General features: G+C 38.9%; 1 protein-coding gene across 1 annotated transcript; it reads right to left on the bottom strand.

The window, feature by feature from the left end:
• Nucleotides 1–4,145: 4,145 nt before the first annotated feature.
• Nucleotides 4,146–9,349, bottom strand: mmadhcb (metabolism of cobalamin associated Db). Its single transcript, XM_060875742.1, has 8 exons — nt 9,247–9,349; nt 7,943–7,981; nt 7,376–7,499; nt 6,817–7,034; nt 6,628–6,739; nt 6,185–6,315; nt 5,246–5,332; nt 4,146–4,882 (listed from the first exon to the last, which is right to left on the bottom strand). Exons 2-8 carry the CDS (start codon nt 7,949–7,951, stop codon nt 4,688–4,690), a joined length of 876 nt encoding a protein of 291 aa, XP_060731725.1. The 5' UTR covers nt 7,952–7,981; nt 9,247–9,349; the 3' UTR covers nt 4,146–4,687.
• Between the last annotated feature and the right edge of the window lie 6,205 nt (nt 9,350–15,554).

Raw genomic sequence — 15,554 nt, 5'->3', positions numbered from 1 at the left:
TTTAAATTCAGCAAACTCTCTATCACCTTTCGATTTAGGGACGTGTAGGAGAGCTTGTTTAGTAGACCTAAGGGACCTAGATGCTGAATAGAAATGAATTAGGTCTATAATGTAAAAAGGTGCCTGTCCCATTAGTGCTTTAAAGTGTAACAGTTAAAAGAACCTTGGACTGAACTCCAAAATAAACTGGGAGCCAGTGAAGAAAGGCCAAAATTGGGGTGATATGATTGTGGTGGGTTTTTTTGTACCAGTCAACAGCCTCGCCGGCTGCGTTCTGGACCGTCTGCAGATGAGCTATTGAGGATTGGGGAAGACGGATATATAAGGAATTATAGTTAGTCTGGAAATGATTCTTAACTGGTAATAACTGTTCTTGACAACAGAGCGGATTTGAGTTCGGAATCAAAAAGAACATCCAAAGTTTTTACATGTGGTTTGACGTATAGAGCGAGATAACCTAAATTACCGGTCGAGCGGGTTCTATTCTTAAAAGGACCCAGAATAATCATCTCGGTTTTATCATTGAAGGAAATGAAGATGAAGGAAATTATTTGACATCCTGGTTTTAATATCATCAAGACAGTCCAAGAGGGGCTGTAGTGAGGCTCCGGAAGAACCTACTGAAAAGACAACCGGCTCAGAATTATAGAGATAAATATTAACTTAATTTTAATCTTTACCATTTTTATTCTGTTCTTATGCATCAATGCTTCCTCAAACATAATGGAAATTCAGAGGTTCTGCCAGGAACCTACCTGAGGAGACTCAAAGCTGTTATTACCAGTCCAGCTCATTTGCCACAGTGTTTTCTTTTCCTCTGTTGCCTTCTCTAAACATCACACTCTTCTCTTTAGCATCTGTAAGCAGTTCCGGCCTTTTCGTTGTTTGCGAGCTCTAATCCACTCTTTAATTGAGCAAGATTCTTGCAAGTGAATGAGAGCGCTAACAGGATTACCAAGGAGATCATCCAGAGCTGAATGGAAAGAGTGTACAGGTCATGGTAAAGGACTGGATTATACTCAAGAAGAAAATACCAAGCTGTTCTGCACAGTCCCCTGCTGTACCGCACTGCATGACCGCTTAAGACGACGGCTCGATGCTAACGACTACATCAGGCACCTAAAGGTTGCAGAGATTAAAATCCTTAACCCTAATTCTGTCCCAAATTATTATCTGTTGGTTCCCAAGAACAGGACTCAAGAATTTACAGGTAAAGTTGAATAAACATGTGTACAGTATATTAACCAAATCTCTGTGTAACACAATATTCTGATCCTAAACTCATAGATCAACAAAATCCGATCTATCTCCGAGTTCAGAAAATATTTCTCCTTCATTGGCTTTGGTGCATTTTTTTTTAAATCACTGGTTAAACTATGATAAAGGGCAGAAACAAAACTCCACCACCATCCAAGAAAAACAGGGGCTGGCACTCCGGAGTCAGAGCGTGCCAATCAATCGGGGCTGCTCTCTGAAAACAGGAAGGCACTCAGAGTTGAGTTATGCGTATGTTCCATTGTTGGGAGCAGACGTGCGACACCAGGCTCTTCTTTTCACGCCGGCACATCCTGACGCCGAATTTACTGAGTAACACCAACAAGCAGATCGGGCCTGTCATTTACTGTAGTATTTAAACTATAGACAGATATTAGGCAGAAAAAAAGGGCTACTTTCTTTTTCTGATAACGTTCGAAAACATTTACTTAGTCGTAAGCTCGATTTTTGCGTTCATCAACAATTTCCAGGACCCACCATTGTCCGCCTTCCAGGATATAAATGAATAAACCCACTTTGATGTTTAATTAACTCTCACAAACCCATATTTATATATATATAGTTAAAAATGTATTTATTTTTCTATATTACTATGCACCAGTACACCAAGACAAATCCCTTGTATGTTTAAGTATGTTTAGTATGTTTAAACCCATAAGAATGATATGTGATGGATTTAGATTTAATTTGCACAAATTATATTATTGGGGGTCACGGTGGCTTAGTGGTTAGCATGTTCGCCTCACACCTCCATGGTTGGGGTTCGATTCCCACCTCCACCTTGTGTGTGTGGAGTTTGCATGTTCTCCCCATGCCTCGGGGGTTTCCTCCGGGTACTCCGGTTTCCTCCCCCGGTCCAAAGACATGCATGGTAGGTTGATTGGCATCTCTGGAAAATTGTCCGTAGTGTGTGATCGCGTGAGTGAATGAGAGTGTGTGTGCCCTGCGATGGGTTGGCACTCCGTCAAGGGTGTATCCTGCCTTGATGCCCGATGACGCCTGAGATAGGCACAGGCTCCCCGTGACCCGAGGTAGTTCGGATAAGCGGTAGAAGATGAGAGTGAGTGAGAGAAATTATATTATTGCTGCGAATGATGTGTTTATATACAGCTGATAATATTCAGATTATTAGTGGATCGTTCTCAGGGCAGCAGTGTAGCAGTATGACTGAAATTGGAGAGTGTCTGTGTGTGTGTGTGTGTGTGTGTGTATCATGTGTAAAGGTGATGTGGATTTTAAACAGTACACTTGATTGAATTAATCCCTGCTGAATTAAGAGCCAGTCCACCAACCTGAAGTATCCAGTGTAAAGTGGTGCTGTGCTCAGTAACTGACACTGATATAGGACAGAAAGGTGACATCTATTGTGTGCCACGTGTGTCTGTCTGCTTGTCTGTCTGTGTCAGTTTCATGTTTTTGGGTTTGTGTGTGTATGTGGTATCCTACTGGTTAAATTGTCAGAAGGTTGTGAGTTCGATTCCCATGTCCACCAGGCTGCCACTGCTGGGCCCCAATATCAAACATCAGTGTGCATCCGGCATTAGTGTTAAGGTGTGATTGCGTGTAGTGTCTGCTATACAACTCTGTTACTATAGAAACCATCGCAGATTAAAAACATACACGTTAATCTAATCCCGTAGTTCGTTACAGACAAAACCATAATGCTGGATTTAATACTTTGTGTTTTAAACCATACATAATGCCACTTGCATTATTTTTTTTTATTTCTAGGCATTCCCAGTAGAAAAGCTGTTGAGAAGGTGAACTTGTGAATTATTCAGATCTCATGCAGGCTAACAAGCAGGGTGAGTCTGAGTCTGAGCCTGACCCAGATCTCTAACCTCGATTAAAAATAAATGACTCCAGTTTCTTATGTGTGCTAAATTATTCAGGCGCACGTGTGAATGCATTAGACGAGGCATGTGATCCTGGGGCTTTTCCTCTCCAGCACTTATTTAACACACCTGATCCATGTTAATCAGAGGGTTAATGAGAGTAGCTTAAGGTGTGTTAAAAGCTGAAACCCAGGCACTCTGTATTAAAGAGAGAGCTCACAGTTTTCCATGTAATACACTAGTCAATATTTGTGAGCTATTGTTGGCTCGTTTTCTTTAAGCAAACACAAACACACTGGATTCGCAATAGGGGAATCATATAGTTTTATATAAGATTTTTTTTTCAGTGGTTAAATTAATTGTGCTAAGATTATGTCCATAAAATAAATAAACAAATAAATTATATATATATATATATATATATATATATATATATATATATATAAACAATCTCTAATTTGGACCATTAAACCATTTTTACAGTGAACCATTACAAGGTGAATCACATAAGAGTGAAGTGAATTATTTCAAGTTGGATGACTTAAATGTAAAGTGAATCATTTATAGTTGACCGAGTCATCAGGACAGAGCTCGAGACATCCAGTTGAATGAATCATTTTGGTTTTACTGTTGACTTCGTAAGAAATTTCATTTTAGCAGCTAAGTAACCGTTCTGCACATTCAGAGGAGACTGATTGGAGTCCATCTGCTGATCGAGACCATTTGTGCTTAATGAATACTAATAATGCACAAGCATCTGCTTCTCTCTGACAAAAGGCCCAACACTGATGACCTCGGTCAGCCCTGGGGTTAATCAGCTAATTGGATAAAGCACTGTGAGTGTATGGAAAGGGCCGGGGTTCAGAAAACAAGCCTTTGAATAAGTGAGAACGTTTGGAAGATTTTGATGTACCAATGCACTGAGTAGTGTGGACTTGACACACACACACACACACACACACAGAGGGCATTTAGTCCATAACACAAAAAGACAACAGTGTGACATTTTTTATGTTAAATAACAAACCAAACAAGTAAATAGCACCTGTTTATTTGTCCATTTTGGTTAAATCGAGTGTAATATTAAACGGCACTTCGCAGGGTTAAATTATTTTATTCTATAATTGCTGGTTGTGTGTGTTGTGTCTGACAGAAACGATCTATAGTGAGTAGAACGTCATCTAATGATAAATCTATACCTTGTTCCCCAAAATATATTCTGGACCTGTTGTCAGTGCACACTGTTCCAGCCATACAAACCGTATTTTAAAGACACGACACATCTACTATAAAATATTGGCCAGAATCCTGATTCCATTTAATTCATAATAAACTCAAAGCTGGTCGATTAATTACCACAACAACAAAACATTACAAAAAATCCTGCCAAATCTTTTGTGACGGTAAATGAAAAGGCATTAAGGACAGAACAAGGGTAGATTTTTAACAGTTCTCAATAATCAAGCAGCATGAAATCGATCTAATCTGCATGATTTTTACTTTATATTCCTCTACAAAAATAAATAGATCGACAGACGAACTCCCAACAGACGAACGATATTCAAGTGCTTGATGCGTTAATTTCCTTGCAGCTTCTTCATGACGTTGCTGCCGGGCGGCGCGTTGGTGAAAACGGTTCCTACGAACGCGTGAGTGCCCCACAGAGAGTGACGGATCACTTTACAGCATCCGAGATCTTCGATCTGGAAACCCAGGTGGCGATAACGCTCGTCTGTTTCGAACAGCGTGTTGTTGGTGTAAGAGCCGAAAAACTGCGTAGAGATGATGAAAAAGGTGAAGAGTTAATAAGATGGATATAAGGTGGAGATGCTTTTACAGCACTTTAACATTCTATAAAGAATGTGATTCTTTAAAAAGTTCCAATGTTAAAATCTCACCGTTCCTCTGTATTTAACTGTATTTTTTCAACTCACTGTGGTGTGTGTATAATAAGATGAAGCTCAGTCGTATGTATAAATGTTCGAATCAGAATAGCATTACGAACATCAGTACTTTAACTCTAGTGTAATTTGAATGATTTAGGGAGATTATAATGGATTATAAACCCAAATGAGTTTCGATACTGAACAAAGGAACCATAATTCTATTTTTAGCCACCGGGCGAGTCGACTTACCGCAAGTCCGGACGAAGGGTCGATAAAGTCGGCCCAAAAGCCCTCTGAGTGCAGAGCGTAGCAGATCTCCTTTGCCCCTTCGATGAACTGTACACATCACACAAAGCATTAACAAAGTCCTGATGCAGGCAGCAAAAAAAAAAAAAAAAAAAAAACTGTATTGCATGTCGTGTAGAAAAAGTGCTTTTTTAATGAGTGCAAAGGATTAGAGCAAAGCTGAGCAAAACACACACATACACGTCGTCTCACTGTGTTTTTTGAACAGGAGGAAGGCTTCAGGATAAAGTCTGGACTGGATATAAAGTTTCATGTAAAGAATACAAAAATCCTCATTATGTGAGCCGTAGAAATCACTCCACAAATGGATCGTGATCCAGACGGTGTTCGTTTGTCGTGGTCGTTGTTCTTCCAAAAGCAAAGCCAATAAAATGTAAGGAAAGGACACTTTGTGCTAGAAAGGTTAAAGACCAAACACCGGATATGTGCTCTGGACTCGACCAGAGGTCATGACCTTCCAATGTAGCTCAGAAATAAAATGATGAACATGGCACCTTATAGATGAGTAATTTTAACAACAGCCTTTTTTTAAAAGTGTGTGTGTTTGATTTTAGGAAGGAATCTTACTTCTTTGAAAAGAAAGCAAAAGTTAAAGGTTGGTTATAACACTCTTATTTTTAGTAAATGTGTGTGTGTGTGTTTTGGACAGAATAAATAATTTTTATTGGTTCACTGTTCACTGTGTTTATGGCAAAAACTCAAAGATGCTGAAATTGATCAAGAATCAAGATGTGTGTGTGTGTGTGTGTGTGATTTTAAAAAGCAATTTAACTTCTTTGAAAAGAAATCAAAATGTAAAGGTTAGTTAAAACACTGCATTTGTGTGTGTGTGTGTGTGTGTGTGTGTGTGTGTGTGTGTGTGTGTGTGTGTGAGAGACTCACTTTAGCCAGCAGTTGCTCTCTCTCCTTGTCCACCTCCTCAGACCAGGCGGTCATGTCATTCTCTGTTCTCTGTGTTACAGTCAGCACCATCATGCCGCTAGACGGGGCTTCGGGAAACATTGACGCAAAGTCTGTGTGTTTGGGAAAGATTCAAACATCAAGATGAGTAACACGTTATCTGTAACCTGCAGAACTTCAGCTTCAGTGTTTCTCCTGAATCGAACGAGTCAAAAAAGTAAAAAAAAAATCCAAAATATAACTCCAGATCAACATCTGCGCTTTATATTGTTACTTGGAATAAAGAAAAACACATTTGTAAAATCAAAATCTAAATTCAAACACATTTAGATTTAGTATTTTATACAAAAGCCGCACAAACTTTTATTAGTCGTGTTTTGCTGCCATCTTGTGGCCAAAATCTAAATTGCCGCCATACAACAAACCTTTTTTCAGCAGTTCTGGGCAGGACTGAACAGCACACTCAACTCTGGAATGGTTGAAAAACTGCTCTGCACTGTCGACCTTGTCGAGCACTGATGAAGCCTCTGCGTTCTCCTGAAAAGTAAACATAGGAGCGGTGTTTAACTGACTGCTTGTTAATGCAGCTTTATATATAAAGTAAAGTTCCTTACGTGGAAGTCGGTGATGAACTGTGCCAGGATGAACTCGTGCCTCTCGGTGTTAGACGGAACTGTCAGCACGTCCGGTAGTGATGTACACGCAAGGCCTGGCTTCTGCTCTGCCAAGTCTTCGAGCTCCCTGGCAAATCCTATGTTACCGGGAAGCTGGAAGCGTTTATCCTGAGGACCAAACGGACCCATGGTCTCATCGGGCCACACCGTCCTCGGTCCTGGATTACAGAGCAGTAAAAAAAATATTGATTTATTTCATCTAAAATCTGCCATTCTCTCTACCCTTATTTTATGCCCTGAGTATTAATTAATTAAACCAAAAAGGAATTTTGAGAAAGTTGTAAATAATTGCATGAATATTTTGAATCCCCTCACAATCCAACTGCAATATTGTTCCCCCTTTTGTACTAGATATATCATAGATGTATCTGGAATGGCTGGATTTAAATTAGTCCAATGAGAAATGAGCCGTTATGCTACAGTGCCGTTGGATATCTCTCTTGTAGCTTGATATTTCTATTGACTTGTTTACAAAAGTAGGACTGTTCTGGTCACTTACCCATATCCAGGGGTGTGACATTGATGTTACGTGCGTCTGAAAAACATCTGGTTCCTGCTATGTTCCGCACAAGAACGTGAAGCCCTGGCAGGTATGTAACCATCCTGGCTCTGCTACAGAGCACCTGGTGAGCAGAAAATGCACCGATTGAACGTTCACAGAACAAAACAGTCTACAGATTGCACCAGTTACCCTGTATGTGTATTATGCGGCTCTGTCGGATAAGCAAACATCAACCAAACCTATAAGTCGTATAAGTTGTACTGCATTCAAGGCGACGTATGGATGCCGTGACAAAAAAAAACTCAGCTACTGACTGTGTGTGTGTGTGTGTGTGTGTGTAGTTTTTCATGTTCTCTCAGTGCCTCAGGGGTCCTTCAAGCTCTTCAGTTTCCTCCCAAAAACATGCATGTAGTCAGATCATTCGATTTGCCTTCTTTCAGTCTGAGGTTCAGTACATACAGGTTTTAAAGCCCTTACTGAAGCTGAATAACTGCTGTACTGTATTGTGCTGTAAAAACCAAACGTTTAGACATTATGGTGGATTATCATTATATCTGAACTTACACTGGCCATCCTGTTGGGCTTCTCTTTTTTATTTGACACCTGTGGATGAAAAGACTCCATTATTAAGAATGATTAGAACAGGTACATTATTATTATTATTATTATTATTATTATTATTATTATTAAGCCACAACCTAGCAGAGTTTATATTGACTGATTCTAGTTTATCTGTGCCAACATCACAGGCTTCTTTTCTCTGGTTTACAGATTTTACATCTATGCAGGAAAAAAGTGCCACATTACCACATAAACAACAGCTGAACTCACAGCCAGCACAGCATGCTAACTAAACAGCTGGCACCGGAGGCTAACTAAACAGCTAGCTCAGGACACTAACTAAATAGTTAGCACAGGACGCTAACTAAACAGCTAGCACAGGACACTAGGACACTAACTAAACAGCCAGCACAGGACACTAACTAAACAGCTAGCACAGGACGCTAACTAAACAGCTAGCACAGCATGCTAACTAAACAGCTAGCACAGGACACTAGGACACTAACTAAACAGTAAGCACAGCATGCTAACTAAACAGCTAGCACAGGACACTAGGACACTAACTAAACCGCTAAAACAGCATGCTAACTAAACAGCTAGCACAGGACACTAGGACACTAACTAAACCGCTAAAACAGCATGCTAACTAAACAGCTAGCATAGGACACTAGGATACTAAACAGCTAGCACAGGACGCAAACTAAACAGCTAGCACAGCATGCTATCTAAACAGCTGGCACAGGGCACTAGGACACTATCTAAACAGCTGGCACAGGGCACTAGGACACTAACTAAACAGCTGGCACAGGGCACTAGGACACTAACTAAACAGCTGGCACAGGGCACTAGGACACTAACTAAACAGTTGGCACAGCACGCTAACTAAACAGCTAGCACAGCATGCTATCTAAACAGCTGGCACAGGGCACTAGGACACTATCTAAACAGCTGGCACAGGGCACTAGGACACTAACTAAACAGCTGGCACAGGGCACTAGGACACTAACTAAACAGCTGGCACAGGGCACTAGGACACTAACTAAACAGTTGGCACAGCACGCTAACTAAACAGCTAGCACAGCATGCTATCTAAACAACTGGCACAAGAGGCTAACTAAACAGTTAGCACAGGACGCTAATTAAACGGCTAGCACATGAGGCTAACTAAACAGCTAGCACAGGACGCTAACTAAACGGCTAGGACGCGTGAATAACTTCCGTTATAACACGAATATTACAGTATTAATAACGGATATAATATAACACAATGTCTGTCCCTTACATGTCATTAATAATTTGGTTCTCACCTGTATCGCTCCTGCGTAATTTAAACAGTTTATAAAGATAAGTAGGAGCGCCTCAAGGTTCTTGGGTCACCTTTTGATGATGTCACTACGGCAATCTGCGAGGGGACGACATAAAAGATCAGGATCTATTTGATTGGTCGTTTGTTTTAATAATATTGCAAATAATAAAACAATAAAATTAAAAAGTTAAAATAAGACCAAATTAAATATAACAAAAGAAGTAAAAATCAGATAATATAGGTTGTGCAAAGTATGAGTAGTAAATAAAATAAAATAAAATGGCATTAGACGTATGGTGGAAATAATAAATAGAATAAAAAAAAATGCAGGCTATAAAACATTAGAGTTATTGATGGTTATATAAAAGACGAGTGTTATGAATAGCTGTTATGATTATGTGCAGTTTTTCTGCACTGATTTATTCTCATATACCACAGCAATAGTTTTTAATGTATTAATAAATGACATGCCAGGCTTTTTACACATTTATAGTTTTTAACCATCTGGTCCATCTCCAGGTTCATATTTCTCCATATCTAGAGGTAATAAGATCAAACTTACTGTGCTGTTTTTCAATTTGTGTCTGCTAATGGTGAAATGAACAGTGTGGCAATTTACCCCATTTTCCACTAGATGGCAGCAGATGAATCTTTTTTTTATTAAAATAATAATTTCCCAAATGGCTAAATATTTTATTTTCATTTTTCAAGTTTTTTAAACTTGTTTTTGGTTAATAAAGATTATCAGCAAATATATATTCATTATGAAGATGTTTGTCAGCGTTTATTAGCTGGGATAATGAACAGTTCTTTAACGAGGACATCGACTTGTGGATATTTCATTGTATTTTAAATGATTAAACTTCAGTTGATTTAATGACATGTTTTTAATTAGAACAAGTCCAGAATGTCATTTACTGATCTACTGAATATTTAATACAGTATTGTTTTTTTTTTAAATTCCTTTATAGGATGGTGATGACCTTCAGCTAACCTTCAAAGCGTGAGTCTTTATTTGTAAGCATTGATGCTGTCACATGATGCTGTCAGTTGCTGGTCACGGTGTTGTGAACTGATTTGTGCTGTCAGGAGAATCTTCTTCAGCAGGATGTTGCCGGGGGTCACTGATCTCCATCGCACAGGTCCTAAAAGATTACACAGCCTCTGCTCAGGAGGAGGTATTGTTCAGCTTGAATATCATCTTCTCCGTGCTCGGTACTTCATCTTCTCTGTGCCTTAATGCACTTTTAGGTTAGAAACCTTTAGGTTTCCATTCTTACTTCCATTGTGATTTCTGTCTGTAACTGTTTTTCCGGTTATTGCATGTGAATGTATTGGACTTTGCAACTGGGATTCAATGAGGAACTGAAAACTGCATTCAATTATTAAAGGTATTAAATATTAAATCACAATAAGGTCCTGCATTCAGCTCCCAGGCAACGATGAACATGTTTAACATTGATGTCTAATAGCTGCATGATGCTGATACTGATTTAATTCGATCTCACATATATATTTTTGATGGAGTGGATTTGCAGGGGCTTTTTCTGGTGTCCCACAAGGTTCACTTCTACGTCCTCTTTCCTCTTTATGGCTTGGTAATATCGTCCATATTGATATTGTTGTTGCTCTTTTTCACACCATACGATACCCAGGTTGTTACCTGCTACTCATAGATGTCTCATCAGTGCGAGGCAGCCAATCATCAATGGTTGAATCTTAGCAAAATTAAGTTCCAGGAAATGCATGCAATCAAACTTATCGGTTTACATTCTCTGTATAACCTCAGTATGTGTTTATTCATATATTACTCAGTATGTTTACAATCGATTGCACTTTATATTATATATTATTGACATCTTTACATTCCGTTACACTTTAATACCCTTTCTCATTATATACAAATCGTGCAGTAACTTTATAATTTATATCTGTATATTTCTATCTATATAAAATATTTATATACTTAATTATACCATATACATCATTTACAATAACTGACTTATTTATTATTATCGCTTTAAATGCATTTTTTTTTTTATTATTTTATTCTTAAATTTGAAGTTTAGCTTGCACCAAATTATATATGAGTTGCACTGTAAGGGCTGCTTTAATTTCTGCTGTACTCAGAATACTGACAACAAAAGAATCTTGAATCTTGACTCTTGAATCAAACAAACACCTTAGTTCTGAACAAAACCTCGGCGTCGAGCTGCAGGGACGGTTCTTTTCCTCGGCCCATGTTGTGAGCCTCATTCTTTATCGCAACCTCAATTTAATCCCCAATGCTTGTTGAGAAAGGCAAAAAAAATAGCCTGCATCTGTACAAGCTGATTTTGTCTGATTTTATGAGGATTTGTTAATAATAAATAATAATAGCCCTCTTGTGGGCTTTTTTGTGTGGATCTCCAGCATTTTCTGAATTTAAAAATAAATAAATAAATAAATAAACAAACAAACAAACACCAGCCTTGTGTCTCTGTGGATTAATTAATCGAATATTATAATGAATAACGTGAGAAGAATTTTAATTCAAGCTTTTCTTGCTCCTCATCGAGGTATTTTATTTAAAGTTCTAAACATATTCCTTTATGATATTTAAGCCTTTTTTTGTAGATTGAGCTTTTTTCTGAATCTTTCTTTCTGAATCTGGGTTCATACAATTTTTTTTGTGACTTAAATCTGACGAGTTGGAAGCTGGAGACCAGTATCTTTGTATTCAGGTAAAAATATTAATGTTGCATTTATTCACTCACTCACTCACTCATTTTCTACCTCTTATCCGAACTACCTCGGGTCACGGGGAGCCTGTGCCTATCTCAGGCGTCATCGGGCATCAAGGCAGGATACACCCTGGACGGAGTGCCAACCCATCGCAGGGCACACACACACACTCTCATTCACGGAATCACACACTACGGACAATTTTCCAGAGATGCCAGTCAACCTACCATGCATGTCTTTGGACCGGGGGAGGAAACCGGAGTACCCGGAGGAAACCCCCGAGGCACGGGGAGAACATGCAAACTCCACACACACAAGGCGGAGGCGGGAATCGAACCCCCAACCCTGGAGGTGTGAGGCGAACGTGCTAAACACTAAGCCACCGTGACCCCCCAATGTTGCATTTAGAAGTATCTAAATAACATCCAGTTAAATGAATATCTATCCTGGTACATACTGAAGTTCCTGATGTTCTATCCAGGGTTAACCCTGGGCTTCAGCCTCAACAAGAAAATAACATGCATGGCATATGCTTGTCATATGGAAGGTAAAATCTCACAGGAACACACACATTAGCATGTTAATTGCCATCATTCTGGTCTTCAGCTACATGACGTGCCACATTAACACACAGGATGTGAAGCCTTTTAGAGGATCGTTTTTTTATACGCTTATAAAATAACACAATGTTGGAAGACCTGCATAATGAAACGGTCTGTTTTTTGTTCCCCTTCTAATATTAGAACCTATTAGACGAAGACGTCCTTAGACACGTCCGATAGGATCTATAAGTTAACACGCATCAGATCCATTTAAAATACTTTATTGTCCGTGTCCTGATCTGGTAAGATTACTGAATCAATATTCCTAGCCAGAGTTTAACTCCTGCCTTGATGAGCTCATTATGGTGGGTACCAGAATAATATTATAGTGTTGACCTCTAAAAACAGGTCTGAAAGTAATTAACCTGGCAAATTAGCTCACTTCACCTTGGGGGATAAAAAAAAAAAAAAAAACATACCAAAAAATCCACTTTGAACAATAAAGTTAATTTGCATATGTAGATATCCAGCAATTAAAAGTATACCTTTGGGATAAACAAACCTCAAAACCGTTCATTTTTTTGGATAGAAAATTGTGTTGTGACAAGATACAAGGTGCTAAATGGCTAAGAAACCTGCCGTTAATACGTTTAATTAGCAGGTTATGGCTCAGCTAATCAGATCTGATCAGTATCTTGCTTTAGGGATATTGCTCCACTGCACATTGTTGCATAAGTTGAATAGGGAATTTTCTTGCTTATTTCATTCAGAGACGAGACGTCCAGACGACCGCCGACACCTACAAAGCCACTGGGTTTTCGTTATAATATACAAAACACTGCGTAACTAGGTGTCGAAAGAACCTTAGGAAAATAACAAACGCTGTAGAAATAAAAACGTCAAACGTGGTTGCTGAGCGTTTAGCGTCGTTGAAAACAATATGGCAACATGTTGGGTATCTTCCAAGGTTTGCGCTGTAATATCAAGGCTATCAAGGCTGTTTATTTATGGACATTGTGCACAATATAACAGCGTTCAACAATGGAACTCACTGACATCTTCATTTATTATCATAGAGCATGCCAAATTGTCAAATTACCTCCATTATGGGTCAGTGGTGATTTAGACTAATGCTATCCCATACACTGTCCATCGGGCAGTGGAATACATTTCCCTGGAAGGTGCACAGACTTTAGAGTCACCAGGCTCCATCAAGGTCCTTAGAGAGTTTCAGACCACTCCGCATTTCCCCGAGGCACTGAATTCCATTACGAAGGCATCGTTCGTCAATCCAATCAATGGCCCGTGGGCAAGTCGGCCCACACGGACCGAGCTATAGCCGAAGAGACACTCAGCAACAAAGGAGCACGATCCAACACAGTACATTGCACTTACTCTAATGAGTTGTAATGGGAATAGCTTACGCTACCTTAAGGTCGTTCATTTAGAGGCACTCTGACATTTGTCTGCCATCTTCCTTGGGGGCACGGAGCCATCAAAGATGTCTACACGTCGTAAATTTTCAGCGTTAGCAGCATTTTTTGTATCGTACTAGTTGCATCAGTCCACATCCTGTATGTGTATGAATTGATGATGATGTGAAAAGGCTTACGGTTACACTTTCTCGTTTTTGCCTGGATAATTGACTGGAGAACCCAAATGACCAGCTTATGTAGTTCAGGATAATCTTACACTGGGTTGTTGTTTCTGGTTCCAATGGTTTTTTGGTCTTTGGTACAATCCTCATCCACAGAGAGGTATATAATAAAACCCAAAAAAACTTCCAAAGGTTCTACTTCTTTTTTTTTTTTTTTTTTTAATTATTTATTTAGAAATGTAATTTACATCCAGTAATGATGATGCCCACTGCCAGCCTCGAACAGCATGGAGTTCAGCATGAAGTGAAGATTTCAGCATCCATTGATCTCCAAGCTGTTAATGTGCCATTTACATGTTTGATCTTGCTTCACGCTGCGGCTTCTCGAAAACTGGATTAAATACAATGTGTTTTTGTAAGATATGACTTCCTATTAAAATGTTAAGACCGCGTTTGCAACGTCGCAGGATTTGAAACTCTGAACTCGGAATAACAAAGAGTTCATTCAAAATCTGTTGAGAACAAAAACAAGAAGAAACATTCTAAAAGAAATTCGTTTCTTTTCCTTGCCAGACCTTCTCTGTATGTGTAGCTATTTGCAAAACAGTCTTAAAGAAATGATACTGAATTAAATTCATCTTTGATTTGTTATGTGAAGAATCATTTTCCCATTGTAATGGTTTTATCAGAGAAGGTCACTGGTATCGTATCATAGCAGTGGTATCACACCACAGTAGTTTTTTTGTAATACACTGGAACAGTATGTTCTTCTGAATTCCTGCAGGATTAATCTAATAACCAAAGTAATTACAGACCTCGAATATAACGCTTCCTAATCCACAATGACCAGCAGTGTTCCTCAGAATTCACATCAGCTAAGATCATCAGCGGTCTGCTCACTTTCTCTTTCTTTATTGAACATTTTCTTCATGTCATTTTTCCAGAATTGTTCATGGAACGAAGACTTTCACAAATACCCCATAGGCTGAAAGGAAGCTTTGCACCACAAGGAAATGAAAATGTTACCGGGGTTAATATCTATAGTTTAATTTGTGAATATTACCTGATCATTTAAACCTTAAGGCTCTTTGTTTAAATGTGTACATATATTCCAGAGAGTTTTCATTCCTGGGTTTTAAATTTAATCTCAATAACTTTTATAATGGGAATTATAAATTCCTAATAATAAATACATCACAGACCCTCTGGAAATATTTAAAGGGACCCCTAAAGCCCAGACCCCGGGGAGCCCAGACCCAATCCTTTGAGGACTACTACTCTAGACTTTGTATACATGTGGACAGAGGCACTAGCTGGATCACTTGAAAGCTTTTCTTCAGTAAAATGTTAAAATACTCCGTCCTTTTTGGTCATACAAAAAAGACGACAACGTCGTTTACATTTACATTTACAGCATTTAGCAGACACTCTTATCCAGAGTGACTT

The sequence above is a fragment of the Tachysurus vachellii genome, chromosome 8, assembly GCF_030014155.1.
Source record: "Tachysurus vachellii isolate PV-2020 chromosome 8, HZAU_Pvac_v1, whole genome shotgun sequence".
In the NCBI taxonomy this organism is placed as follows: Eukaryota; Metazoa; Chordata; class Actinopteri; order Siluriformes; family Bagridae; genus Tachysurus; species Tachysurus vachellii.
This window is presented reverse-complemented; position numbering and strand designations above follow the sequence as displayed.